This window comes from Mirounga angustirostris, unplaced genomic scaffold (genome assembly GCF_029215605.1).
Source record: "Mirounga angustirostris isolate CCGP_5_RB_7025 unplaced genomic scaffold, mMirAng1.0.hap1 SCAF_1, whole genome shotgun sequence".
NCBI classification, from domain to species: Eukaryota; Metazoa; Chordata; class Mammalia; order Carnivora; family Phocidae; genus Mirounga; species Mirounga angustirostris.
The window spans coordinates 126042879-126069943 of NW_026991709.1; the positions used below are offsets into that span (position 1 = coordinate 126042879).

General features: G+C 46.4%; 1 protein-coding gene across 2 annotated transcripts; it reads right to left on the bottom strand.

Annotated features, from left to right (window-relative positions):
* Positions 1-195: 195 nt before the first annotated feature.
* On the bottom strand, positions 196-24862 carry BFSP2 (beaded filament structural protein 2). 2 transcript variants are annotated; one of them, XR_010410456.1, is made up of 5 exons: positions 24750-24862; positions 23563-23724; positions 10569-10700; positions 3448-3760; positions 196-465 (listed from the first exon to the last, which is right to left on the bottom strand). XR_010410456.1 is itself a non-coding variant. In XM_045903763.2 (5 exons), exons 1-5 carry the CDS (start codon positions 24816-24818, stop codon positions 459-461), a joined length of 591 nt encoding a protein of 196 aa, XP_045759719.1. In that variant the 5' UTR covers positions 24819-24862; the 3' UTR covers positions 196-458. The 2 variants fall into 2 exon arrangements, 1 of the variants encoding a protein (XP_045759719.1); XM_045903763.2 differs by having other exon boundaries at positions 3540-3760.
* Positions 24863-27065: the final 2203 nt, after the last annotated feature.

Genomic DNA, 27065 nt, shown 5'->3' on the forward strand with positions numbered 1-27065 from the left:
CAAGTCTTGCTTAAGCCGCACGTTTATGTTCATGAACCCAAGAGCAGCTGACCCTTGGATGACGAGGTAGATGCCGTCATGCTCAAGGACCCCTGCAGAAGCCATTACGAATGGCTCTGGGAGCAAAAAGCCAGGCAGGTAAAGTGATATCCATCTTCACCTGACAGTGGGTTGAACAAGGTGGGCAGACTGGAAGCCACACACAAAGCATTTATTTGGAGAGGGACAAGGAAGGTTGATCAAGTTACAGACTATTTAAATTAAGGCAGAAGGACCCTCTCCACTTCCAGGATGCTTTTCAGACTAAGCTGAATCAACCAGGGAATCCAGCAAGGAATGCAGCTTGGGAGGGTAGGGTGGTGGTGGGAGTCTAGGCGATGTGGGGGAAACTCCTCTAGGAACTTCACTGGTCACTTGGTGAGGGGGGCAGCATTTTCTTCGTGAAAAGAGAAGTTCCTTCATTCGCTGAAACAAACAAAAAACGCAAGTGAGAGAAGTTGTAGATGATGAAAATTAGTAAAGAGGTCATAGTGGGAGTACAGGAAAGGCAAGAGTCTCATGGAAAGCATTTGGCCTTTGGAACAAGGCAGTTTGGGTTTCAAACCCCTGCTCCATGGTTTTTAGCAGTGTGACCTTGGGCAAATGACTTCAGCTCTCTGAGGCTTTGTCTCCTGTCTGTAAAATGGGGAGAATGATGTCATCCTGGCAGAGTTTTGGGGAGAAATGAAGATAAAGAGCTTAAGACTGAGCTGGTACCTAGTGGGCACTCACTAGTGGAGTTCTTATATTCTTGAAGTAAATTCAGCCTAACTCATTACTTTTTGCATATGTTTAAAACAATTTTATGTATATATTCAGATGTTCAAGGGCATGTGAAAAAATGAGCTTTGTTAGGAACATCTAGCTTTTATAATCAGCAGAAATCAATGCAATAAAAAGACAGTCGGGAAGGAGCTGAATGACATATTCTCTATTGGAAAAGAGGGAGGATTCTGTTGCTTCTATACAGTTCTCTTGCCTTCGGGAGAAAAATGTTACACAGCACCTTGGAGAAGCCAGGAGACCTGGGCTCCAGTCCCAGCTCTGCCTCCACCTCCCCGTGTGATCACAAACACATCCTTTTCTGCTCTGGGCTTTTGTATTCTCTCTGAAATTGAGGGGTTGGATTATGTAATTACTAAGTTGTTTCTCAGAGCTGATGTTCTATTCATTATTCAATGTATGTCTTGGAAGGGACTTTGGAGGGAAAAGTGAAGATACAGAATTATGATAGAATAAAGCTTGGATTTCCTTAACAAGCTGGCAAGGAAGCAGAATCCCAAGACTTACACATATGCTCCTGGAACCCTTACCCATTAAAAAAAGACTGCGAATATACACATACCTGTGTGCATGTGCATACACATATATACATATACAGAATATATATGCCATTCCTACCCCTTGATTCTCTCCACTATGGAGGCTGGAAAAGCTAAGTAATTTCTTTCCCAGCATCCCTTGCAGGGAGGTATGCTCATGTGAGCAGGTTATGGTCAATGAGATGTAAGGGAAAATCCACTGGAGGTCTTCTCAACATGTTTTTCCTTCACTGATAAAAGAAGAGAGCTGCCTCCCTCTTCCCTCCCCTTCTACCATGAATGAAGATATGAGTCTGGAGCTGTGGTAGGCATTTGGCAACCATGGGTAATGAAATGAAGACAAAAAGCCCATATATCAGGGATGGTATATCAGGAAGATGAAAGAGCTTGGGACCTTAATGAAATCACTGAGGGGCCTAGACCTCCTTATTTCTGGAACTCTTAAATAAGCACAGTTTGTGCCCTTGCCACTCAAAGTGTAGTTTGTGGGCCAGCAGTTATAGTCATCACCTGGGAGCTTTGTTAGACTTGAAGAATTTCTGGCCTACCCCAGACCTAGTGAAGCAGAGTCTGCATTAAAAAAAAAGTCCCCAGGTTGTTCTCTGTATTTAAGAATCTGCTTTTTTGTTTGTCTCTTTTTTCTTTGTTCATTTGTTCTTAAATTCTACCTATGAGTGAAAAAACAGACTCTTAAATACAGAGAGCAAACTGATGGTAACCAGAGGGGAGGTGGGGGATGGGGGAAACAGGTGAAGGGGATTAAGAGCACACTTATCTTGATGAGCACTGAGTCATGTCTAGAGATGTTGAATCATTATATCATACACCTGAAACTAATATGATACTGCATGTTTATTATAGTTCAATAAAAAATAAAATATGCTCAGGTTTTGGTGTTCTGAGTGCACATTAAAGTTTCAGGAGCATTGGTTTGTAGCCCCATTAATGAGGGTCTATTACCCGCAGTTGAAAGTACTCCTAACAGACAGCATGTATGTCCTCGGTATGTCCAAACATGTAGAAGTATGTCCATGTGTGTGTATGTGTATATCTGCAGATGTGAATATACGAATAGAAAAATCCTGCAAGGAAGACATGAACAGACATTTTTCCAAAGAAGACATCCAAATGGCCAACAGACACATGAAAAAGTGCTCAACATCACTTGGCATCAGGGAAATCCAAATCAAAACCTCAATGAGATATCACCTCACACCAGTCAGAATGGCTAAAATTAACAAGTCAGGAAATGACAGATGTTGGCGGGGATGTGGAGAAAGGGGAACCCTCCTACACTGTTGGTGGGAATGCAAGCTGGTGCAGCCACTCTGGAAAACAGTATGGAGGTTCCTCAAAAAGTTGAAAATAGAGCTACCCTATGACCCAGCAATTGCACTACTGGGCATTTACCCCAAAGATACAAATGTAGGGATCCGAAGGGGCACGTGCAGCTCAATGTTTATAGCAGCAATGTCCACAACAGCCAAACTGTGGAAAGAGCCCAGATGTCCATCGACGGATGAATGGATAAAGAAGATGTGGTATATATATACACACAATGGAATATTATGCAGCCATCAAAAAAATGAAATCTTGCCATTTGCAATGACATGGATGGAACTAGAGGGTATTTTGTTAAGCAAAATAAGTCAATCAGAGAAAGACAATTATCATAGGCTCTCACTGATACTTGGAATTTAAGAAACACAACAGAGGATCATAGGGGAAGAGAGGAAAAAATAAAACAAGATGAAACCAGAGAGGGAGACAAACCATAAGAGACTCTTAATCATAGGAAACAAACTGAGGGTTGTTGGAGGGGAGGGACACGGAGGGAAGGGGTAACTGGGTGATGGGTATTAAGGAGGGCACGCGATGTAATGAGCACTGGGTGTTATATAAGACTGATGAATCACAGACCTGTACCTCTGAAACCAATAATACATTATATGTTAATTAATTGCATTTAAATTGAGAAGCATACATTTGAAACAAAAAATCCTGCAAGGACACAGGCTGTGGGAGTGTGTGCGCGCGCACGTGTGTGTGTGTGTTGGGGAGTTTGAGGGTGATTTCTCCTTCTTACCTTCGTTGCTTCTATAGTGTTTGGAAACTTCTAATTTCGAACCTGTGAGTACGTAGAGCTGCCACAGGAATGCGGGGCGAGGAGAGGCTTACCAGCTCTCCTCCCTGTCCAGCAGGGCGTGGTAGGACGCCACGTCCCTCTGCAGCTGGGCCTTGCGCGCCCGCAGATGCTCGCGAGCCTCCTGCTGCTGCCCGGCCTCCCAGCGCATCTCCCTGAGCTCCGCCTCCAGCCTGCTGACCACGGCGCCCAGGCTCTGGAGCTCGATGTCGTGCCAGTGCTTGGCGTCGTGCAACGTGTTCTCCAGGCCTCGTTTCTGCCAAAGAGAGAACGCAGTCCACACCCGAGGCCGCAGGCAGGGCCCTCGAAGAGGGAGCTGGGCACAGCTGTGGGAAGTGCTGCGCTGGGCCTGGGCTGACCGTTACTCCAAGGACAATGGCCGGCTTACGGGGGGAATGATGAATCCTCCTCCGGAGGCCAGACTCTTGTTTAGTCTAATTCACCGATGTTTCTGATGAGGGGGCCCGGGGAGGAAGATAGAGAAAAGGGGAAGAAGGCGAGGCAGAAAGATGAAGTATACTGATGAGAGAGAATGAGTGAGAAAGATAATGTGAGAAAAAAATGAGAGTGAGAAATTGACATACACACAAGGGGAGGCAGTTTGCAGGTGTTTTTTTTTCAAACAAATCTTGCTCTCTGAACCGCCTCTGGGCCTCTTTGCTCATGATTTCTCACTCCCTGGGGGGTCCTTTCCTCCTCTACTGCTGAAACCCCTTCCATCGTTCAGTTAAAATGCCTTCTCCTCCAGCACGCTTGCCCAGATTGCCGGAGTTAGAATGAATGTCTCTGGCCTATATATACTCAGCAGGTTTTTCTTTAGTGTGTTAGTAGCACACCTTGGCTAATGCCTCTTCCCCTTGCTGCCCCTTCCCTGTGGGCTCCCCACTGCCCCGTCCTGAGCCCGTTTCTCTCTGAGCCATTTTTCCTGCGCAAGCGTTGGTTGGTCTCTGCCACCCTCATGATTTTAGTTGTCTCTCTCCCGGTGACTCTTACATTGATGTTTCCAGGACAGACCTCTCCCCCTGAGCATAAACCTGCTACTGAATTTCTTCCTGGAAATGTATACAGTCCAAGGGCACCTCAAATCAACGTGTCCACAATGGAGCCACTGGCTTCTTTCGGAACCTGTTTGCCTCTCCTATCTGTGCTTCCGCTGGTGAGTTCGCATGGACTAGAAACCTGGCAAAGCCATGTCCCTCATCTTCCTCCCCTCCCTGATTCAATCATCATGGAGTCCTGCCTCTTATATATTCTGGAAAGTTTTCACATTTATGCCCTCTCTCCCCCAGGCACCGGTGCCCAGGATGGATGCTTATCACTGCTACCCTGGGGTAACCTCAGTAGCTTGTAGCTCATCTCTTGGTCTCTAGTTCCTCCTGTCCCTGCATTCTCCACATAGCAGCCACTGTGCTCTGTCCAAAGTCCGAATCTGGATTTGTATCTCCCCTTCCTTCTCACCTGGATCATTCCTACTCATCCCCAAGTCCAAGCTTAGGGGTCACCTCCCCCAGGAAGACTTCCTTGATTGTCTCTTGCCCTTTCCCCCACCAGGCCGGGTTAGGGGCCCCTCCTTTGGGTTTCCATGGCTGCCCAAGTACATGCATGCCCTTAAACTTGTAATAGTGGGCTGAGCTTCTTAGGGGCATGTTTCCTCTACTAGACGGTGAACTCTTGAGAGCAGAAAGGAAGTTTCTGTAACTCCCATGATAAGACAGGGGCTGGCACAGAGTAGGTGCTCAAACGGGTGTGTTGCCAGGATGACAGCACTTGTATTATGGTTACACTTATTGCCCTACCTGTCTCCCCATTAGACTGGAAACCTCATCTTCCCATATAGCAAGCCTTGCACACTGTAGGGCTGACCAATAAACGCCTTTAAAAAACTGTGTGCATCTATCTTTAACATTTTTTAGTAGTTGTCATCATGGTGCACCTATAATTTAGCATCCGGCTTTTTTTATATGACACATAACAACAGATAAGTATCTTTTCAAATTGGAGTAAAATCTCAATAATACAACTTTCTGTACCCTGCCCCCTAAGAGGAGATTTTTCATACCCTTTTGATTACTGTGGTTGAAATGGAAGATTCTTGGTCAGGATGCCATCTTGAATCATGGCTCCTGTTAAGCAGGGGCCACCATATCATCTTATTTAAACCATCTTAATTCCATAGGATATAAGAATATTGAGTCAGATTCCCATCCTAGGTATACTTACAGGTGGCAAAAAATGTGACTAGTAGAAAAAAAATCTGGATCAGTATCTGGTCTAGGGTTATTATTTTGGTGAGATCTGAAAACCCCTCTATGGCAATGAAGATGCAGAAATGGCCACCTGCACTTTGAGAATCACTTGTTCCAAACTCTCTGGGTTTTCCTCCTTTGTTCATCAGGAAATTGCTTGGTTTGTAGTGTTTAGTGTTGACATTGGACCTGTAACAGCTGTGATTTGGAAAAAACTTTCATGGAATCACGTTTGGATCATCTGTCTACAGTTTTTGCTCCATGTTCACAGGTGACTTCTCCATGTGGCCTGAGGTTTTCTTTGATGACTTAGGGACCATTGCCCAATGTAGGTTCGCGGAAATGCCTATCAGAGGTTCGCTGTCTCTTTTGTCCCATCCTCAGAGTCCCGGTCCAGCTTTTCCCGCTAAGTCCCTGACATCCTGGCCTGGTTCTCACAGAGACGCTTGGGCTCGAGTGATGGCAGCCAGGCCACTGCCGCCCGTCTCCCAGTTCCAGCCCCCACAGCAGCACAGCTCAACACAACAATAAGCACACTTATTCCCCAGTTTCTGGAGATTGAATTGCTAAGCCCTCCAGAAAGTAAAAATAGTGACCTTATGTGATTTCTGGCCTTGAGCTCCATTCCTGATTTGAGCTGACGGAACACAGAGCTCAGTAGGCTTTAAGCACCATTACGGGTCCCTGGCTGCCAATACAAACAGTGCCTTGCTGGCAAAGGGGGCTGCAAGCGCCACCAGCTCGCCTGTCTGAGGTTTGCATGAGCTGCGGGGGCCCTGTGTGTGGGCAGTCTGCTCTGACCGAGGATAATAGGGATGGCTGGATGGACTGAGCTGTCCATTTGAAAGCTGCAGAAAGGTGTGCTTCTTATTCCGGCTGTCTGGGCTCCTAACCTCGGCTGTAAGGCCCAGGGACCAGAGCTCTGATCTACCAGCTAGCAGGGGACAGAGGCAGCCCGTCCTGGGTCCCAAGCACAGCCAGCATGTCACTACTCCTAAGTCTTCTGGTTGGGGGTGTGAGTTTTCTTTCGGTTGGTTCCAGCAGGCAGGACCATGGGGTTTAAGTGAGGTGATCAGATGATGCCAACTTGGGATTGCTATACCCGGGGTTATAATAATAATTTTACAATGATAACCAGTAATAGATACCATTTATTGACTGCTCACTCTGTGCCAGGCACTGTCCTAAGTGCTTGACCTGCATTGTTTCATCAATCATCCCCCTGACTTTATGAGGTAAATTCTGTTCCATCTGGCAGCAGATCACATTTCCAAAGACAGCTGCAATCCCTGTCTCCATCCCACGTGTTCTTTCTCTAGGTGGCCTTGCCACTGCCTCATCAAGAGGTGGCGTTTCTTTCTCTTCTTGTGGGATCTGAGATGGCCCGTGCCTCCTAAGACCAACAGAGTTCTGTATAAGTGATATTCAGGGACTTGTAAGCCCAGGTGTTAAGAGGCCTGGTAGCTTCTGTGCGGGTGCTCTGAGGAAAGCCGGATGCCACATCGGAAGTCTGACTACATGACTGCCATGATTTGAGGAAGTCAGAGCTAGCCACCTGGACAGGCCCCATGGAGGGAGAAAAAGAGATGCACAGCTGAGGCCCCACACATGTGAGCGGAAGCCACCATTCTTGGATGGTCTGGCCCCAGCAGATGCCCAGCTGTCTCTGCCGGACTCCGCCTCAATTGAACACATTTTTTACTGTTGTCTTAAGCCACCAACACAGCAGATGCTTATGATAACCCAAACAGATCCTCACTTCGCAAGTGAGAAAACAGAATCTTAGAGACATCACTGCGCTAATGAGTAGGGGAGTCAAGATTCCAGATTCCAGAGTGAGTGCCAATCCCCAATTCCAGAAGCCCGCTGTGGTCTAGTAGAGAAATAGAGCCAGAAGGGCTCAGCCCCTCCACTTGTTACTCCCGTTCATGGGCAAACCCCTGAACCACAGTTTGCTCTGCTGCAAAATGGGATGTCAGTCCCAGCCCCCTACACTTCTCAGTGTTTCTATGAAGGTCCAATGAGAGAATGCAGGTGAGCATGCTCTCATGACTATTAGCATCTCTTTGAAGAAATTACATTTTGGACACTCATCAAGTGCTTTGGGGACATGAAACAAATTAGACATGGTCTCTGCCCTGAAGAAGTTAATGTGATGTCAGTGGATGAGCTGATATAACCACATGAACCACAGGGCTCTGAATGCAAATGGCTGGCAGGTGGAGAGGTCACCCCACCTGTGATCTAGGCTTTTCGTTGGGTGTAGCACTTGCGTATCTTCTACCTCACCTGTGCCAAGGGTGTGAGGACAGGTAGAGGTGGGTAGAGTTGGGGGGAGGGGTCTCCTTGCAGCCATGGGAAGAACATGTCCAGAGGCTCAAGTGTAGGAGAGCAAAGGGTGAGTTCTAGGCATTTCCCTTCCTGCAGAATCTGGGCTGGTCTGTGAATGAAGCCCAAGCACTGGGTGGTGCTGGAAGGTCTGGCGAAGGAAGGCTTTCTCTTTTACCCCCAGGCAATCTCAGGGGGGAGGGACACTGAAAATGCAGAAGAGAGGGGACAGTAGATAGAGGAATGTCCCAGATGGGGCAACAGTAGACAGGGCAAGTTTACTGAAGGGAGGAGAGAGTGGATAAAACTTCAGAGACATTTTGAGGCTGGAAACAGAAGACAGAAGATCTCCTGTTCGGGGACTTAAACCTTACCTGCAGAATGGTGCAGGTGACAGCGTCTGCGAAGGACAGAGGTGAGGGCAGGCTGGCGCTCGCTGAGAACGGAGGCTGCTGGGAGCAACTGCTCTGGGAGCACAGTACCCTCTGCCGTGTTCAGTCATTTGGTGGAACCCAATCTGGTCATGAGCTTTTAGAGGACGGGAACCATCCACTTCATGTTTACGTCCCTGGGACCTACCTCACAGAGGGCTTAGCACACAGTAGGCAGCCAGTATATGTGTGGCTAAGTAATGCGCCACCTCCATCCAGGTGCAATTCATCCAGGCTTTTCTGATGATGTGGGGTTGAGTATATGCCCAATATTTTGCCTGGCACTTTTTTTTTTTAAGATTTTATTTATTTATTTGACAAAGAGAGTGAGAGAGCACAAGCAGGGGGAGCAGGAGAGGGAGAGGGAAAAGCAGGCTCCCCCTGAGCAGGGAGCCTGATGCGGGGCTCGATCCCAGGACCCTGAGATCATGACCTGAGTCGAAGGCAGACGCTTAACTGACTGAGCCACCCAGGCATCCCTGCCTGGCACTTTTTATCACTGGAAGAAGGCAATTTTGGCAGCCACAAGGACATCTGGGGAATAAATGGCAGCCCCTTAACCAGGCTTAAAGGGGCTTGGGCAAAAGGCAGCACTCCTAGTATTAGGATCAAGGGTTATGGTAGGTGAATAAAACTGATGAGCATAAAATTCACATAACTTAGTAAATAATGCAATGTCTTTCAGACAATTTTTAAGCTAAAGTAGCATTGTTTTAGGCTGTAGTTTCTCGATTTTTCTCACCTCAAATCCTTTTCTCACATCCCCTCGCACTGACCCTGATCCCATCACAGAATGTAGCAACGAGACGTGTATCATGTTGTGCTATGCTGTGGCAAGACGAACATCTCCCTGAGCTGACTGGGCAGCTTGTGACCTTGTTGGTCAGAGGACAGTGGACCCAAGGGAACTGAAGACACGTGAGGAGGGGAACTGGGGGTGATGGAATGATCTTGGCCACGGGCACCGAAAACATTGTTTCTGAGGGAACCAACTAGAATAAATCCTTGAGCTAACTTGATGGTAGACTAAGACTGCATTGGGAGGTGGGGCTGCTGGTTTGGTGATGGAACAGCTTTGGGTGGCAAAATTGAGATGAGGAGGGTATATGGGGAGTGGTAGAAGAAAGGGGGCACTAGTGATAGTATTGGAACTTTCCCAAGGCTTGAAGCTGATGGGAGACAGGGGCTCCTTGGGCCTCAGTGGAGTCCAGACCCACCTCAGCTGCACAAGGATTACATGAACCATCCCTTCATGCACTCCAGTGTGGACAACACACTTGTGGTTCAAATCAGTACACATGGCCCCCGCAGGGGGCATCGAGCAGGAGCTATGGGCTTGGTACCCTAATAACTTCAGTTGACCCCAGAGAGCAGAGGGTGAATTGCTAAATTATTAATAATTATTTTAATCACTACTAATAATAAATAATGCAGGAGACCTTCCCACAAATCCCAGTGAGTCTGAGGAGCTTCCTAGTCTTAGTTCGGGGTTCCCCAGAAGCAGAGCCTAAGGCAGGGATCCTGGTACATGTAAATAATTAAGGGGTTGCTCTCAAGAAAAGGGGAGCAAGGAAAGCAGGATAGGGCCCAGGAAGGCGCAAAGCCAGGAGGAGTCTCCATTGGAATCTGGTACAGCCTGATCCCACAGAGAGCCAGCGAGTGTGCATTACAGGGTGCAACCCATTCCACTCGGAAGCAAGCGGGCTGGGCTCTTAAACCCCACCTCAGCTAGTCATTGGCTGAGGGCTGGAGGAGGCGGGCCTAACCGCCCAGGCCAGGTGTGCACTGTTTGGCTGAGGCCCATTCTCTGGACAAGTGGGGCATCTAGGGGTGTAAGCAGTCGACAGTCACAGCGGTGGCCTGGTGTCGGGTGTTTCGGTGGGGCACTAACAGCGTTCACCATACTTGTGGTTCGGTATCAGCTGACCCTTTCCGGCCTCAAGACTCAACCTGCTGGGAGGTGGGCATCTCTTGCGAACTCCGACCCAGATGACTACAGCTCAACAGTTGAGAGTTAAAATTGACATAAGAAATGCCGGGGCTCTCCCGGCCCACTCACCAGGGCCCGCAAGGATTCCGTCTCGGCCTGGAGGCTCTGGACCCGGCACGAAGTGTTGTGCAGTTCCAGCCTGAGGGCAGCGGCCAGCTTGTCTTCCTGCGTCTGCGCCCGGCGGGCCACCTCTGCCTGTTGCTGTGGAGGGTCAGGTCTCCGCGTGAGCAGGGGAGCGTGGACAGCCCGAACCCCCCTTCCCTCTCGCCCTCCCCAGGGACCGCTCCACGGCCTCTGACTCCGAGCAAACAACTGGCAGATGGAAAGATCCCTTTTTCCACAGGCGCCCCCACCGATTTGTATCCAAGCGTTTATTTAGTTTGAACACAGAGTACATGCAAGTAGAATACAATTCAAAAGCTTTTTCTGAAGGATTTATAGAAGAAAGTCTCCTTCTGTCCCATGCTTTACTTACCCAGTTCTTCTGTTTCCAGTTTCTTATACCTCTTTCCAGAAATATTTCATATATTTATAAGTAAATATATATGATCATCCTCTCCTTGCCTTGGTACTTAATATATCTTAGAAAATATTCTCTACCAGTATATATAGATCAGTGACATTCTTTTCAATGGCTCCATAATACTGCCTTGTTTGGAAGTACCGTAACTATTCAGAAGCCCTGCACTGATGCGCGCTTAGATTGTTTCCAGTCTTCGCCTGTTACAAACAATGGTGTAAAGAATAACCCTACAACCCTCACTTTCCACATACGGGAGTATCTCTGACGGGTAAATCCCTGCAGCGGGACTGCTGAGTCAAAGGGTATGCATTTGCCATTTTGATGGATGTTGCCAAATTGCCTTTCAGAGAACTCGTAACCGGTTCCAACGCTGTCAGCCAGTGCTGATTGCCCCACACCTTCTTCAAATGAGGAACTATCCAAGTTGGTCTGATAGTCCCCGTTTCCTTGTAAAAACCAGTCTGGCCACAACTGTGAACACCAGGGGAAGGTCTGTGTTTCGCAATTTCTCCCTCAGCAAGGACATAGTCTGATTCTTTCCCATACTTTCAGGGGATAGGTCATTGCTACTCTTTCTCTCTGCTGGAGGAAAGGGGAAAAACTAGAGATCACCTTCATTCATCTTTGGTACATTCTGACGCATGTCTCTAAGCCAGTGATACGGGAGAAAAAAAACCCTGTTTTCTCTCCTAGTTTACTGGCTGTCTGGATTGACCATTTTTACTACATATGAATACTTATTTATAGGGTTATGCAAAAATAGTCCAATTTAACTGACTGACTAAGAAAACCCAGGTCAAAGGGCCCATATCTCAGGTGTAGTTCTTCCTGTGTGAGAGCTAGAAAGAGGTCAACAAAAATGTCCATTAAAAGTCTGGGATCAGCTAAAGGAGAATGGAAGCTGTGGGCCCAGCTCAGACTGGTCAGTCCATGGCTGTGTGTCCCTGGACCATCATTCAGCCTCTCTGAGCCCCAGTCCCTGTCCACAGAAAGCAAATGACAGCGAGTAGAGTACCTATGAGGCTTCCATTAGGTTATACATGCGGAAACTTTTAGAGCCTTAAAAGTACGCAAATAGTGACTGCATATATTTTTCTATACGTAAAAAGTAATATTAGCCAAAAATGAGTTTGTAAAAGCCACTGTAGGTTGGATACTACTACTGATAACTAATACACGTTAAGCACTTATTTTGTGCCAAGCACTCCATTGACAGTGTCCATTATTTCAGTTAATCTTCACGACTCTATGAAGCAAGTGTCATTGTTACTCCTATTTTACGTGAGGAAACCGAGGCAGAGAGACTGAATTATTTCCTCAAGATCGTATGGCTTATAAGGGACAGAGCTGGACTCCCTGCCGCGGCTGATGCCAGAACTATGCTCTCAACCAGGTTTGAAAGCCGCTGCTTCTGCCAATCCATCAAGACCCCCAAAAGTGGAGCTGTCTTCCCCAAAGTGAAGGTGGACCCCTCTCAAACTTCCTCGTGGTCTGTCAAGTCCTGCTGTGATGGGTCGCCCCGTTTCCCTCCCTGTCTTTGGGGTTGGGACTTGGCCCGGTGGGCTGTGTGGGTGGCTGGGCGGTGGGCGGGCCGGGTTCCGGCAGACAGACGGAGCTAGGAGGTGCGGGTGCACCGAGCGGCCAGGGGGCCAGCTGGCAGCTGGAGCCCGCTCCTGAGAGCTCTTGAGAGCAGAGGGTTAAATTTTCAGGAGGTTTGTAAGCTGGTCGGTAAACACAGCTATTATTAAAAATTAAATTATATCCACTTACAATTAAGTTATGTTAAAATGGTAACAAATACTCCAAACACATCACTTGCTAATTTATTTACATTTTATCATTATCTGTGCTATCAAAGTTATTTATATCGATGGGAGCTGTGTGGTAGAAATGACATTTAATGCTGAGCTTCTGAGCATCTCTTCCAAACTCTGTGCTTATTTACCTCAACTTAGGAGTTTGAAATCAGCTGGGGTGAGAGTTATTTACCTCATGGAAATTGGCAAACACTACAAATCAGGGATTGAATTGTTGTTTTGCTGACTGTCTAGACTTAAAGGGATGCAGAAAATGTTAATAAAGCAGATTAAACTTAAAATGGGTCATGTCTATAGCTGTCGCATTATGAATAGCAAAAAAATTAGAGGGAATATCTTTCCAGTATTTACAAACCATTATCTGATTTAAAAGAAGTTACTCATATCATTGATGAAAGGACTCATTAAGGTTAATGGAAATATCAACCAAAATTCATATCAGAGCTATCCTCATTTATCATTGATGTGACTTTTTGCTTAATTGGATATTAATAATCGAGCCTATTTTGTAATCTGATTTTGTGACATTATTGTCGATGACAGAATTATAAAAACAGTTGGCAGATTTTGCAAGAAATAGCTAGTCCCACTGAAAGTATAGGTGCAAACGGAAAAGCAAAGTACGTATTTTATCCTAAAATTTATGTTATCTCTAAAATTATATAAAGAAAACATCAACAGAAACTTCTATGTTCCTTTACGTGGTATTGTGAATCTGACCGGCACATAAATACACATGCTTACATTTGTCCTCGGAGAGCAGATATGAAACATACCAGCACGCCCTGGGTAAGAAGCGGGCACGAGTGGAAGTCAAGTCCCACTGAAAGCAAATTTCAAAGCCTAGGTAGGTGGGTTGGGGTAAATCCACTGGCCAAGGCTATCACCACAGTTCCCCAGATGATCTGCCCTCCTCTCAACCCAGACAATGAGTGGTCTGTATTCAGAGGTATGCACTGGTCTCTGGGGGGATGAATGCTCTATCGGAGTGTTTCCCAAACATTCGACAAGCAGCATGGTTTTTCACATATATGAATACTGACTCAAACAATTTTTATTTACATTGATTCACTTTCTCTTTGTAGATAAATGTGTTTAAAATGGAAACTGTAGATAAGGTCTCAAATTTTATGTGCATCAGGATCATCCAGGGAGCTTGTGAAAATGCAGGTTCTGGTTCAGGAGATCTGAGTGGGCCCAGGAATCTGCATTTAAAACTCCCATGTGATGCCTGGTCCATGGGAACAAAGTTCTAGATTGCTACGGAAACCAATAAAACTGTAAAACTGTATCACTGGTCATAGACAACAAATAGCTGAAAAATTAATAAAATTAAAATAAACCAATGTTATTATATTTGAGCAAATGCTGCCCACCATGTTGCTGAGTCCCAAAGCCTGCTTTCTCTTTGTTGAAACATGAGACTGATGAGTATAAGAGAAGTGTTAATGACCTACTGGCACCAAATGGACTCTTTCTTATACGGTTTAATTAAGATTGAAAGAGAAAAAAATGAATTTGATCACTATGAGATTCAGTGTCATTTTATATTATGCCCAGTACCTTCTCAAATCAGCTTACAAGTGATACTTGCCTTTCATCTGGGGACAGTCAACTGCTTTAACTCACCTAAATGTATTACCTGCTCTTCTCCAATGGCCTTTTAGAGTTATGCTTCCTGATTAATAATTACTTCTATTTCCATTTCAACCCAATGCCTTCAGGATTTCTCCTCACAGACCATACAGCAGGTGTGTCATTCTAGACCCTGAGGATAGGAAAGTAGGACTGTGTTTGTTGCTCAGTGCAGTCGCTAGGATGTTAATGAGATTCAAATATGTTGGTCCCCAGGCTTTCAAGCCAGCCTGAAATCTTGGCTCTGCTGTGCAGGGGCTAGGCTGCCGTGTTTGCACTCCATCTATATTTCTGGGACAGGAGAGCATATTGACACTTTGAAATAGGGTAAAAAATTTTGAATAAAAAAATTTAAATTAAGTGCACATGGAAGATGGATGGGAGAGAAGCAAAGCAGCCTGCTTTGGAGTAAGTCGGAGGAAGTATTTGAGAGTCCCCACATGGAGGGGGGAAAGGGCCATCTCCAAACCCATCCCTCTGCTATGCAGGGGTGTTCTTAGCAGAACATGTGTCCAAGATGAGTGCTGAGAGGCTGAAATGTGTACTCTGCCTTTCTCCAGCAGTTGCTGTGTGGATTTCAGCCAGTCCGCTCAAGCTCTCTGTTTTGGCAGCTGGGAACAAGAGCTTTACAAGAGCCTTGCTCTGCTGCTGAGTACAGCTGACTGCCTTGCTCTGCAGCCTCTTAGACCTCACAGGATCACACTAATCTCATGGTGTTCACTATCATGGAAAAAGGGAAAGCAGTGGATTCCTTGGGGATACAGGGGTTCCCCGTCTTGTATCACAGAGGAATCTTATCCCACAGGGAGGGCACAGAATCATGGTTTGGGAAGATCATGACAAAGGTCTGGCCTAACCTTCTGGACCCTCAAGACAAAGGCCTCTCAACCTCACATTCCATGAGACACTGAATCAAGACTCCCCCACACTCCATGTGATCTGTCCAGGACAACCTAGCTGTTCAGAGTGATGATTCTGGAGTCAGAGTGTGGTCTGAATCTCAGTTCCACCACTTTGGAACCGTGTGTTCTTGGGGAAGTGACTAACCTCTCTGTGCCTTAGTCCCCTCCTCTATGAAATGGATAAGATCACAATACCTAACTCCTGGTGGGAAGATGAAAGGAGAACAGGCCTGTCAGGGGCTTAGAGCCTGGTCTGGGCACTTGGTACACGCTTACTAAATGCTCTGCTGGAGCTGTTCTCAAGCATGTTGTCTTCTGCCTTGGAGAAGAATGGTCTTTCTCTCCGTTTCCTGCCACCTGCACTCAGCCAAACTCACACTAGATTGTAGGTACCTTGTGTGCGGGGGACAACTTCTTCCTGATGCCTCTGTCTGCCCTGGGGACCTAACATGGTGCTTTACACCTCGGGCACGCCCAACACATTTACTGAAGGTCCACAGTGTGTCCTAGGCACATGTTAGGGACTATGGAAATGGAGGGTCCACCAGCAATGGAATGAAATCTCACCTCCTTTTCATTAGGAGGATTAGCTATCAGTATTATAATGACCATGGGGTATCATATAAATGTTATTTAGCTAAGGATAGCTGTGGACAAGCAGCATCCACACCCCTGACCTACTCGAGCCAGATGTAGGATTTATTTGGGAGAAGGCTGGATGCCATCTGGTTTCACCTGAGACACGAGTTCTCCTTAGTGGGAACTAAAAAGAAGTACATGTCTCACTCGGTGGAACTTCAGTGTTGGCAGGAGGGCTGGCCTGGCGAGGCTAAGCCAAGTGTCTCCTTGAATTGATTGACACAAGAACTGCCTGGCCATTGAAGCGGCTCACAAAAGGCTATGGGACCCAATTCCCAGCCTCAGCGGAAGCTGCCCAAGGACACACCGAGGGACACCTGGCTTTGCAGACTTGCTGCCCCTCGGTCATAAGGAAGGGTACACTGCTGAAGAAGGCGGCGGAACAGGCTCAGCAGTGAGCGTGGTTCCAAAGAGAAAAATACATTTTTCTTCTTAAGGTATTATTGAAGAAGTTTAAACGATAGTATTTTTCTTCTGGTTCATGGAGATCATCCCATTCTGAAGAAGGGACTCCTCTGCTCTGTCTCTTCTCAGAGACTGATAAGTGTTGAACGCAAACCATACTACTTTAATTTCTCAGGGATTTGGGTTATTTTATCTTTGCAAGTCTCTTATTTTGGAAGTAAGGTCCCTACCCTTTTCATGGGAAAGAAATACCATTGAGAAATACCAAAGATAGCTTTGAGATCTCAGAATCGGGTGGCCAGGAATGGCCAGGGACTTTGTGCCCACAGCCCCATGCACGAGGCCTGGCACCTGCTTTGTGCTTGACAAATGGAGTCTGAATGAGCGAGTGAGTGCAGATATCTTGGTAGTATGTAGAGTTTACCGTGTCGGGGGATCCTCTATACAGATAGTCACTCAAATATTGGTTGTCGACCAGCTGTGGGGTTGGAAACACAACGTGGAGGCTGAGAGCCTGGAATTGCCCTCTACAATATACATGTTGTACTGGGTAAGGGTAAAGAACAGGTGAAAGATAGGCAGGGCCTACCTCAATGCAACAGTCTCTTTAGTTTCCCTTTTAACAACTACTTTGATTCCCTTCACTCTGTCTCCCAGTTCTAACCAGCTTGGCTATGCTCCTGTAACATACAGTGACGGGAACCCAATCCTGGCCTCCCAGCTCCTATAGTAACCCTATAGTCACCTGGAACCATCATAACTTAAGTAAAAAGACAATTGACAAGCTGGGGACATATTTACAACATATTGCAGGGAGAGGACTAATTTCTTCTGTGTACAAAGAGTCACTACAAACCAGTACTAAAAAGTCCAAGACCTAATAAAAATGGGCAAGGGATAGGATCTGATAGTATACACAAGAACAAATATGGCTGGAATTCAGCATGTAAAAAGATGTTCCACCTTCCTTATAATATGAGAAATGCAAAATAAAACTGCACTGAAAAACCATGTTTTACCTCTAATATTGACAAGGATCATAAGGTATGAGAACTCACAGTATTGGTGAGGATGTGGGGAAATGGGCACTCTCAAACATTTCTGATGAGAACGTAAATTGTTACAACCTTTCCTGAGGGTAATTGACAATATTTATCAAAATTACCACTGTGCATAATTTTTGACCCTGCAATTCCACATCTTATGAATTTATCCAGCAAATATATTTCTATATTGGGGAATGAGGGACATACGTATTCTAACGTATAAAAGCAAAAGATTGGAAGCCACCTAAATATTGATCAGCAGGGCATTAAATAAATCCTGGGATATCCATTGCTAGAACAGGCATTTTTTTCTGTTGAGGGCCAGACAGTAAATATTTTAGGTTTAGGAGACCATATGGCCTCCATTGCAACTATTCCACTCTGCTGGTATATGCAAATGCAGCCATAGACAATATATAAGTGAATGAGCAAAGCTGGGTTTCAATAAAACTTACTTAAAACAGGCAGTGGGTGAGATTTGGCTTGTGGGCCATAGTTTGCTGCCCACTGTGGTATAATATCATGCCATCTAAAAAGCAGCATGTTCTGAATACTACTATTTGTGTAAAGAGAGAGAGAGAATATATACATATTTCCTTGGATGTGCATATGGTATCTCTGAAAGGACTCATAGTAAAAGGATAACATTGACTGACCCTGTAGAAAAGAACTGGGTGGCTGGGACATGGGTTGGATGTCATTTTTCACTGTGTATCATTTTGTACATTTTGAACTTTGAAACAAGTGAAGGTATTACATATTAAAAATGCTTACATAAAATCCAAGTATATGAAAAATGAAATAAAAGTGAGCTGGGGCCCTTTTGCAAAGCCCTCCCTGAGACATACTAGAAAGGCTAGAGGACTCCCTTTCAGTGCTTGCAGGAAGCACACCAGAATAGACCATGGCTTGTTTCACTGAAGAGACATCAGGGATTATAGCCAACTCATCAACACACAGGGACCCCTAGATTACAGATGCTTTTAGGGGTTCTGCTCTTTCTATTCTCCTTGAAAGGAACTCTCCCCGTTGGCTCTCGTGGTGATACCACATCGGGCCATCTTGTCATCTAGAGCCAGTGACCCCAGTTGACTAGTAGAAACCCATTCCAATCCAATTTCATATATTCTAGAAAATATTCACTCTTCTTTGTACAAGCAAGCAAAGAGAGGGTGTCGATATGGCAGCCTATATAAAATATTTGCCCTTTCAGGGGAAATTATTGTTTGTGAATGTGGATGATATGGAGACATGTTATCTAAGGTTCCTAATCTGTTCATGGTTAGATCTAGACCTATGTTGTCCAACATGGTAGCCACTAGCCACACGTAGCTATTTAGATAAAGATTAATAAATGTTAAATAAAAGTAAAAGCTTAGTTTCTCAGCTGGATCAGGCACATTCCCAGTGCGCAACAGTGCATGTGGCCAGTGGCTCACATCCTGGATGGCTGTGCGGACTACACAACAGTCCTATCCTCACAGAAATTGCTACTAGAGGACACTGCTCTAGTCAGTGGCTAATGTCTCTTCCAGCTCTAAGCCTACCAATAACCAGAAACCTCACGATTCATCTCCATCTGCTCACCTCTCCATGCTCAACTGTCTCCACACCTGGCTGTTTAAGGCAGGATGGTTACAGCTTCCTTAAAGTTCCTGACCACGAATCCCTTGAACTGATCTGAGGCAAGTGCAGACCACTATCAGAAGAGACAGCATGGGTGCATTTGCTGTGGGGTTCCTGGCCCCTAGGGGCTATTGAAAGGAAGCTGAGTTCTCTCTTGTCAGCACCTCCTACCCTACCACACCAGCTGGAGCTGGTAATTGAATAAGCCTTTGGTTATTGTACACATCCTCCCAATTTGGTGAACAAGGGACAGAGAAGAGGCTTCCAGGAGTGAGGCTTCCAGGAGGAAGATCCCAGGGAGGAGGTTAGGAACGCAAAACAGAGGGCGCCTGGGTGGCTCAGTCGGTTAAGCGACTGCCTTCGGCTCAGGTCATGATCCTGGAGTCCCTGGATCGAGTCCCGCATCGGGCCCCCTGCTCAGTGGGGAGTCTGCTTCTCCCTCTGACCCTCCCCCGTCTCATGTGCTCTCTCTCTCATTCTCTCTCTCCCAAATAAATAAATAAAATCTTAAAAAAAAAAAAAAAAAAAGAAAAGAAAATGGTTGGGCGCCTGGGTGGCTCAGTTGGTTAAGCGACTGCCTTCGGCTCGGGTCATGATCCTGGAGTCCCGGGATCGAGTCCCGCATCGGGCTCCCTGCTCAGTGGAGAGTCTGCTTCTCCCTCTGACCCTCCTCCCTCTCATGCTCTCTGTCTCTCATTCTCTCTCCTTCAAATAAATAAAATCTTAAAAAAAAATTTTTTTTAAAAAGAACGCAAAACAGAGCTTGTCTTGCTGCTACAGAATGGAAACATCTCAGCATAGGAATGCTAGGAAAGAGGTGAATGATAGAGGCTCTCCCATATTCCCCAAGGTGGCCCATTTAGAGTCTGTGGGTTGCAGACAGGGGAATGTATTCCGTGGGTAGCCAGGAGGTCTGGAGGGTGGGATGGCATGTTGTCTGTGGTTCCCCAAGCATCCCCAAATACCTAGGGCTGGGTAACCACAACAAGCAGACAAGGGAGGGCCGGCCTGGAAGACCCTCCAGAAATTCTCTGGACAAAACTGACCCCCCCCCCAAACATGGAGTTATGTTGAGAACTTGAGAAGCTCCAAAAGCTGGACTACCAAAGTTCCCAACATCCATGGCCGAGGCTGGAGAGAACCTAGCCCGAACCTCTTTATAAGCTTAATGACTTAAGAGGAGTTAGCAGATAACTTGGGAACAGATGCTGATGGCATCAACCTCTATCCCTCAGGAACCTTTATCCCAAAACATGTGGTTCTCCCCACCCTTCCATTCCACTGCCAGATTCTACCCTTTGCCTGGAGAGCTTTCTCTGAAGTCTTTGAGAGGTCACTCTGCTAGCAGACGGCAGATGTCTGATGGGGATGGTATTACTACTCCAGCTTCCTCACCTTTCCCCTCTCTTGTATTCTGTACTGTTCCCCAGAAACCCTGTGGGTGCAGAGTCCCGTCTCCCACAGTGGGTGCTGGTTGGTTAGTGAGTTCTTTGTTGGTTCCCTTCTCTACTTCTTCTCTACTGGTATTTTTGTCCCCCTCCTCCCCCAACTTCCAGATAAATAATTTCCTCTTTAATATTTGTCTCACACAGGGTCAGTTTCTGGGGAAACCTAAACAAAGACATAAATTAATCATGTCAATTAATTTTCAGCCTCCCCAGGCTGAAAGGTAATTAAATACATGTCTGTACGCTCTCTGCAAAAGGTTTGAAAGGAGTGTCTGCTAAGCCATTACACATTTATGCTTTGCTGCCAAGAAACCAACAAGAGGTGCTCAGGATGGGCAAATGTCAGCCCCCAAGGGCATGACAGCGACTGACAAAACTATTTATTGGAGGACTTCTGGCTGTCAGTTCTGATCTCTGTTGACGATCAGAGGAATTCACTCATTCTGCAAATATTTTCTGATCTCCACCTCTCTGCAAGAGGCCCCGGTAGCATCAGCCAAATGAAAACAAGTACTGTCTGTTTTCTCTGAGATGTAGCTTTCAGATTACTCTATTAAAAAAAAACACTAATGAATCTCCTCAGAATTAATGCTTGAATTACCGTTGGGCTGGTGATGATTCTCAAGAGGGTGAAGGGTGAGTAATAATGGCCAGGATTTTTTCTTTTTCACACTATGCAGGATTTCTTTCTGTTCTTTACCATGCCCCATCCCCCTTCCATAAATAAATAATCACTGCAGTGTGGGGTATGCCCCAGGAGTGTTGGGACAAAAGCAAGGTTGCAAACTCCTGGGCCTCAGAGCTCTCGCTTTGGGAACCAGAGCGGAAGAGGACCGACTACCCAATGTGGAGAAAAGGTGCCTGGCCCTAGAGCCAGGAGGGCGGAACGAGGGTGCTGCCAGCCAGTCATGTGACCTCAGGACATCAGCTGCCCTCTCTCAATCTGTTTCCTCACCTCTGACGTGAAGAAAGGGGATGCTCTGGTGGCTAAGGTCATGAATTATGAATATTCATGAGTCTCTTAAAAAAGAAGCAAGGGACCAAAACCAAATCTATGGTTTGGTTTCACTTTCCCTTTGTGTTGTTCCCCCTCTCACCTGGTTGGGGGGGTGGTGGGAGACTGCCTGTTGTGAGGTTACTAGGCACTGTTTGCCCTAAAAAGAGTTTGCAGTGACCTGGCTCAAGGAATTAAGGTCAGAAAGAAAAGGGGCTGTTGAAAGGAGATGGGGGGCGGGGTGGAGAAATGGCGGAGTAAAGATGTTTTTGATGGATCCAGAATTGGTGAAGACCCTGCTGGGAAGGTTCCTGTTGATACTGAGGGGGCAGGGCACTGAGGGGGCATGGGAGAACAAAGAACAGAAAAGGTCTTCCTTGGGTTTTTTTGTTTTTTGGTAGCTTTTATAAACTCTGGTGGCTCTCAAGCCTGGCTGAATATTCGAATCATCCAGAGAGTTGGAAAAAAAGTCACAAAGTCCCTCTCCTTCTTCTGATTTAATTGGTCTTAGATGGGGCCTGGGCATGAGCATTCTTGAAAATGCTCTGGGATAATTCTGCTGTGCAGCTGGGATTGAGACCTACTGAACAGTAACCCAGAGCACAGGAAGAGCCTGCTTGCTTTCTCTCAAAAAAATAAGCTACCTTATTTTTCATACGTTCTCTACACTTTCCTTCCTCTTCTGTTCTTCTCGCCCGGTGCCTCAGAATCCCCAAGTCATACATGGATGGGAGATGGAGAAAGGAAGAACAAACCCTGTGCATTCTATGTTCTGGTTAATTCCTTTATTATTTACCAGGTTTAATAAAAGTTGTTTCCCTCCATGCATATAACTCATACTGCTTAAGAAAAACTTGAAAAAATATTATACTCAAAAACAAGAAAGAAAAAAACATCTCAACATGTCACATAGGTCCCTCCCCCAAAGACAACCACTGTTAACACCAATACATTTTAATGTTTTCTTTCTAATTTTTTCTTGATGCCTCATTTCTTTGTTTGAGTGCTCTCTACTATGTCTACCAGGGGTTGGCCAACTGCAGCCTGCAGGTGAATCCAGCCTACTTTTTGTTTCTATAAATAAAGTTTTATTGGAACAGAGCCATGCTTATGTGTTACCTTTTTTTTTTTTAAGATTTTTTTTTTTTTATTTGACAGCGAGAGAGACACAGTGAGAGAGGGAACACAGGCAGGGGGAGTGGGAGAGGGAAAAGCAGGCTTCCCGCAGAGCAGGGAGCCCGATGTGGGACTCGATCCCAGGACCCTGGAACCATGACCTGAGCCGAAGGCAGACGCTTAACGACTGAGCCACCCAGCCGCCCCTTATGTGTTACCTTTTGTCTTTCACACTACCAGGGCAGAGTTGAATAGTTGTAATAGATTATCAGGCCCAGGAAGCCTCATATTTATTGTTTGGTGCTTGACAGAAAAAGTTTGTTGGTTCCTGGTACATACCCTTCTGTACTCTCTTATTTCCCCCACTTGACCTTATTACGTGAGCATTTCCCATGTTGTTATAAATGCTTCGTAAATATTTCTAATAGCTCCCTGGTATTTCATTGCATGGAAAGGTTGTGGCTTAGCCTTACTCTTATTATTAAACATTTATGTGCTTTCCGCCTAATTTTTTTCATTCTTATAATAAATGCTTCAGTGAATACATTTAGATATAAATTTTATCTATATTTTCAATTATTTCTTTAGGACAGTGTCTAGATTCTTCAACTGGAAGTAGGGGCATTTCAAGATTCTCGACACAGATCATCAATTCCCTTGCTCAAAGATGTCATAGTAGCTTATACTCCTCAGTAATATAGGGGAGAACCTACTTCACCAGGCACTTGTGGGCATTGAGTATTACCATTTTCAACATGTTACCTTTAGACAGGGAAGCAAAATGTTACTATTTTAAATTGTATTTCTCTTATGTCTAATGAGATCGAAACTGTTGCATTTCTTCTCTCCTATGTTGACTGCTTTTCACCTTTGCTTGACCTCCTTCTGCACAGGGAGCAGGTCCTGCCTCACCTTGGCTTGGAGCAAGGCCCCTGCTTCCGCCCGGTTCTTTTCGACATCTTTCTCCCAGTGGATCCTGATGGTCTCAAGGATGTCGTCCAGACCAGTGCCGATGGGTACACCCATTTGTTCCAGCTCAGACCCTGACAGCTGTTTGTACAGCACTTTCACATCCTGCGAATGACAATATACACTCCAGGTGAGCTCCAGGGGACAAGGAGAGCACACAGAATTTCAGCCGGCAGAAGCCCGGGTCTGTGGGCACCCCTGTGCTTCTCGTTCTGCTCCTGCCAAACATGGGGCTTCACAGAGACTGGCAAAGTCCCCGGTCCCCTCGCCACACGCATGCCACAGTCTTGGGCAAGAAGGAGGCGTTTCTCAGGCCGGTGTTCGCAAGCCCGGGCCCCCTCAAAGCAAATATCAAAATACATAAACCGCAAAACAACACAGGGGAAGCAACAACAGCCAGATGAAATGTCTGAATTCTGTAAAGTCAGAGTAGGCTGGGACAGACTGGGAGGCCACTGAAGGGTGAGTGGCGGAGAGTGGCGGCAAGCGGCGGAGCTAAGAGCAGGAGGAAGCGGCCTTAGTGCCCGTGGTCAGCCTGAGGGCGGACGAAAGAAGGAACTTCCCAAGGGAAGCGGAGTTAAATGGGTTTTGACTTGTTTGGCTGAAAGCACGTTCCAGGTCCGCTCAGACAGTGCCACGTGGGAGGTGGTTGAGTCGGGCGGCTCTGCCGGCAGCTGGGCGGAGTCATGGGGGGAGGTCCCGTTGAGTCCTGTCACTCAGTGAGCTGACGGAATTTCCTTAACGAGTGCGTGCAAACCCCAGCCCGGGTCTAGCTTCAGAGTTATTTTGTTCGTTCAGTGCAGCGTTAAAAAAGAAAAAAAGACCTGGAATACAAGGCCTTGAGGTCGGGGATGCTCTCTCTCCAGCCCGACACGGGCCCCCTCACTCTCCAGCGTGGACCTGCCTTCCCCTCCCCTTGTGTCCCAGCCCGGGGCCTGAGCCGTCTGCACTGGAGACTCCCGCCGTCACTCACCCACTGCAAGGATTCGGGCGTGTTTGGTCCGCAGCCCCGCGGGGGCAGGCGAGGGGGACAGGCCGACAGGAGCTAGCCTCACCGACGGCCGGCTCCGCCAGACAGGCGCGGGCCTCTGGGCCGCAACCAAGCCAGCGTCGGCCCGGCCCCCACCTACCTCTTCGTAGCTCCTTGACAGAAAGCAGAGTTCTTCTTTCAGGCGTTCTATTTGACTCTCCAGATCCATTTTTGACAAATTAGCTTCATCAATGACTTTATACAGAGAGTTAATTTCCTCTTCCGCTGCCTTTCGAAATGGCTGCTCATTTTCATATCTGCAGACAAAGGAGCTTAATCAGCATAGGTGGGCAACCCCAAAGGGGAAATAATCAGATTACAAATGTTACCAACAGGCCAATTATGTGATAGACAAATGGATGTTAGAAGTCACCGTTCCAACAGCTCTGAGGGCACTGTTAACGCAAGTGTTACATGTTGATTTATTAAAATGAAAGTGATGGCAGCCAATTTGTGATAACCTAGCTTCACAGGCTGCCACGCTCATGGGGCCCTGGAAGCACAGAACTCTAGGGAAGGCTTCTCCAGGAGTTGAGATCCAGGTAGGGGGATGTGGCATGTCACCATTATTCTGATTTGTCATCCTTTTCCCCCCGAGGATCCTTTAACAAACATTACTGAGAATCTGCTAAGCACAGGCTAATGATCCCCAAATGAAAAACCCGGTTTCTGTCTCCAAAGAGCCCGTGTGAAATTTTAAAACTGTGGCTGCAAACCCAAATGCTTTCAGGGACCAAGTGGGGAATATAGATGGGGGATGAGGGCCGGGTCTGGGCAGCAGGGAGAGGTGGGGATTGAAACCCACAGGACAGCTCGTCTTTCACGAAACGGGACCTGCTGTTCAGCTCTTCCTGTTACTGCTGCGTGGGAAGGGGTGTGCCAGTTCTCTCCGAGAGAAATGGGAAACCTGGATTTATATGCGAAATATCCAGAGCTTTAAAAATTTGCAGCCTATGCAATAACACATAGGCACACACATCGACACAAATCTGAAACTTCCCCCCTGCGTTCTTTCCATCTCTGGTTTGCACAGAGCCTTCTTTCTATAAACCACCCAACGTCTTTGCCAATTTCTCTCAGTGGTACTCCTTTCCTTCTACGGCCTTCCACCCAGCTGTACCCTCAGCCACATTTCACACCTTACCTTCATCCATCCATAGAACGGAGAAATCTCACATTACTCATTGAAGAAAGCATCTTAGGGTTTTAGAGTTTTAAGGGAATTTAGGATTCAACTATTCAAACTCTTACCCAGTGACAATCCCTTGATAGCATTCTTTAAAAAAAAAGATTTATTTATTTATTCGAGAGAGAGGGTGCTTGAGAGAGTGCAAGCGAGAGTGCAGGAGCAGGGGAGGGGCAGAGAGAGAAGGAGAGGAAGAGAGAATCTCCAGCAGACTCCCCGCAGAGCATGGGGGCTGGACATGGGGCTCCATCCCAGGACTCTGAAATCCTGACCTGAGCCGAAATCAAGAATCAGTTGCCTAACCAACTGAACCATGCTGGTGTCCCTCGACAGCATTCCTGATAGGTGATCATGTAGCCTCTACTTGACTACTTCCAGTGACAGGGAACTCATCACCTACCACCATCACCATTCCATTTTAGGACAGATCTAATTATGGAAATTTCTTCCTTCAAGAGCTTAAGTCTTCATTCCTGTAAGAGTCTGAGTTCCACTCACTGGAGCATCCAAAGTTAGTCTGATCCTTCCTTCTGGCAGTCCTATAAATATTGAGTCTAGTCTCTTATATCATTCCCTTTTCCCCTCATCACTTCCTCCGAGCCTTTTGTTCCTCAGGTTAAACATTCCCAGTTGCCCCATTATTCATATAAATTGGTTTCCATATCCCTCATCCTCAGTGGCGGGGACTTTGTATTCTTAGCATCCACCTTCAGGCTTCAAATATATGCGTGGAATGATTAGAAATGCTCTAATTGGTTCACATCTTTCTCAAAATATGATTCAGAGACTGGAATGCAAAACTCCAGATGTTGCCTGATCAGTTCAGAGTCCCGGGGGACTGTCTGCTCCTTTGTTAAAACCCTTTAATTCTATTCATCATGGGCCCTAAGGTTTGCTTTGTGGGTTTTTGTTTGCATGTTTGTTCATTTGATTTTGACCAGCTGTATTTGCTGCTGACTAATATTGGGTGTCCTGTCAATTAGAGTCCCTGACCATTTTTCACAAGTCCAATTACCCTGTCCTTTCTGGGTGCACCTGGTATTTGAACCCCAAAATAGGAGTTCACATATATCCTCTTTCTGTTTCACTGGCCCATTGTTCCAATGTGTTAGGATCATTCTTCTCCTTGCCAGCCCTCCTGGCTTTGTGTCTTCTGCCATTTTGCCCTTTCATGCCAAGGTAGCTTTCATGCACCTTACAGTTAAAAATAGTAAATGCAGGAACCGAGGA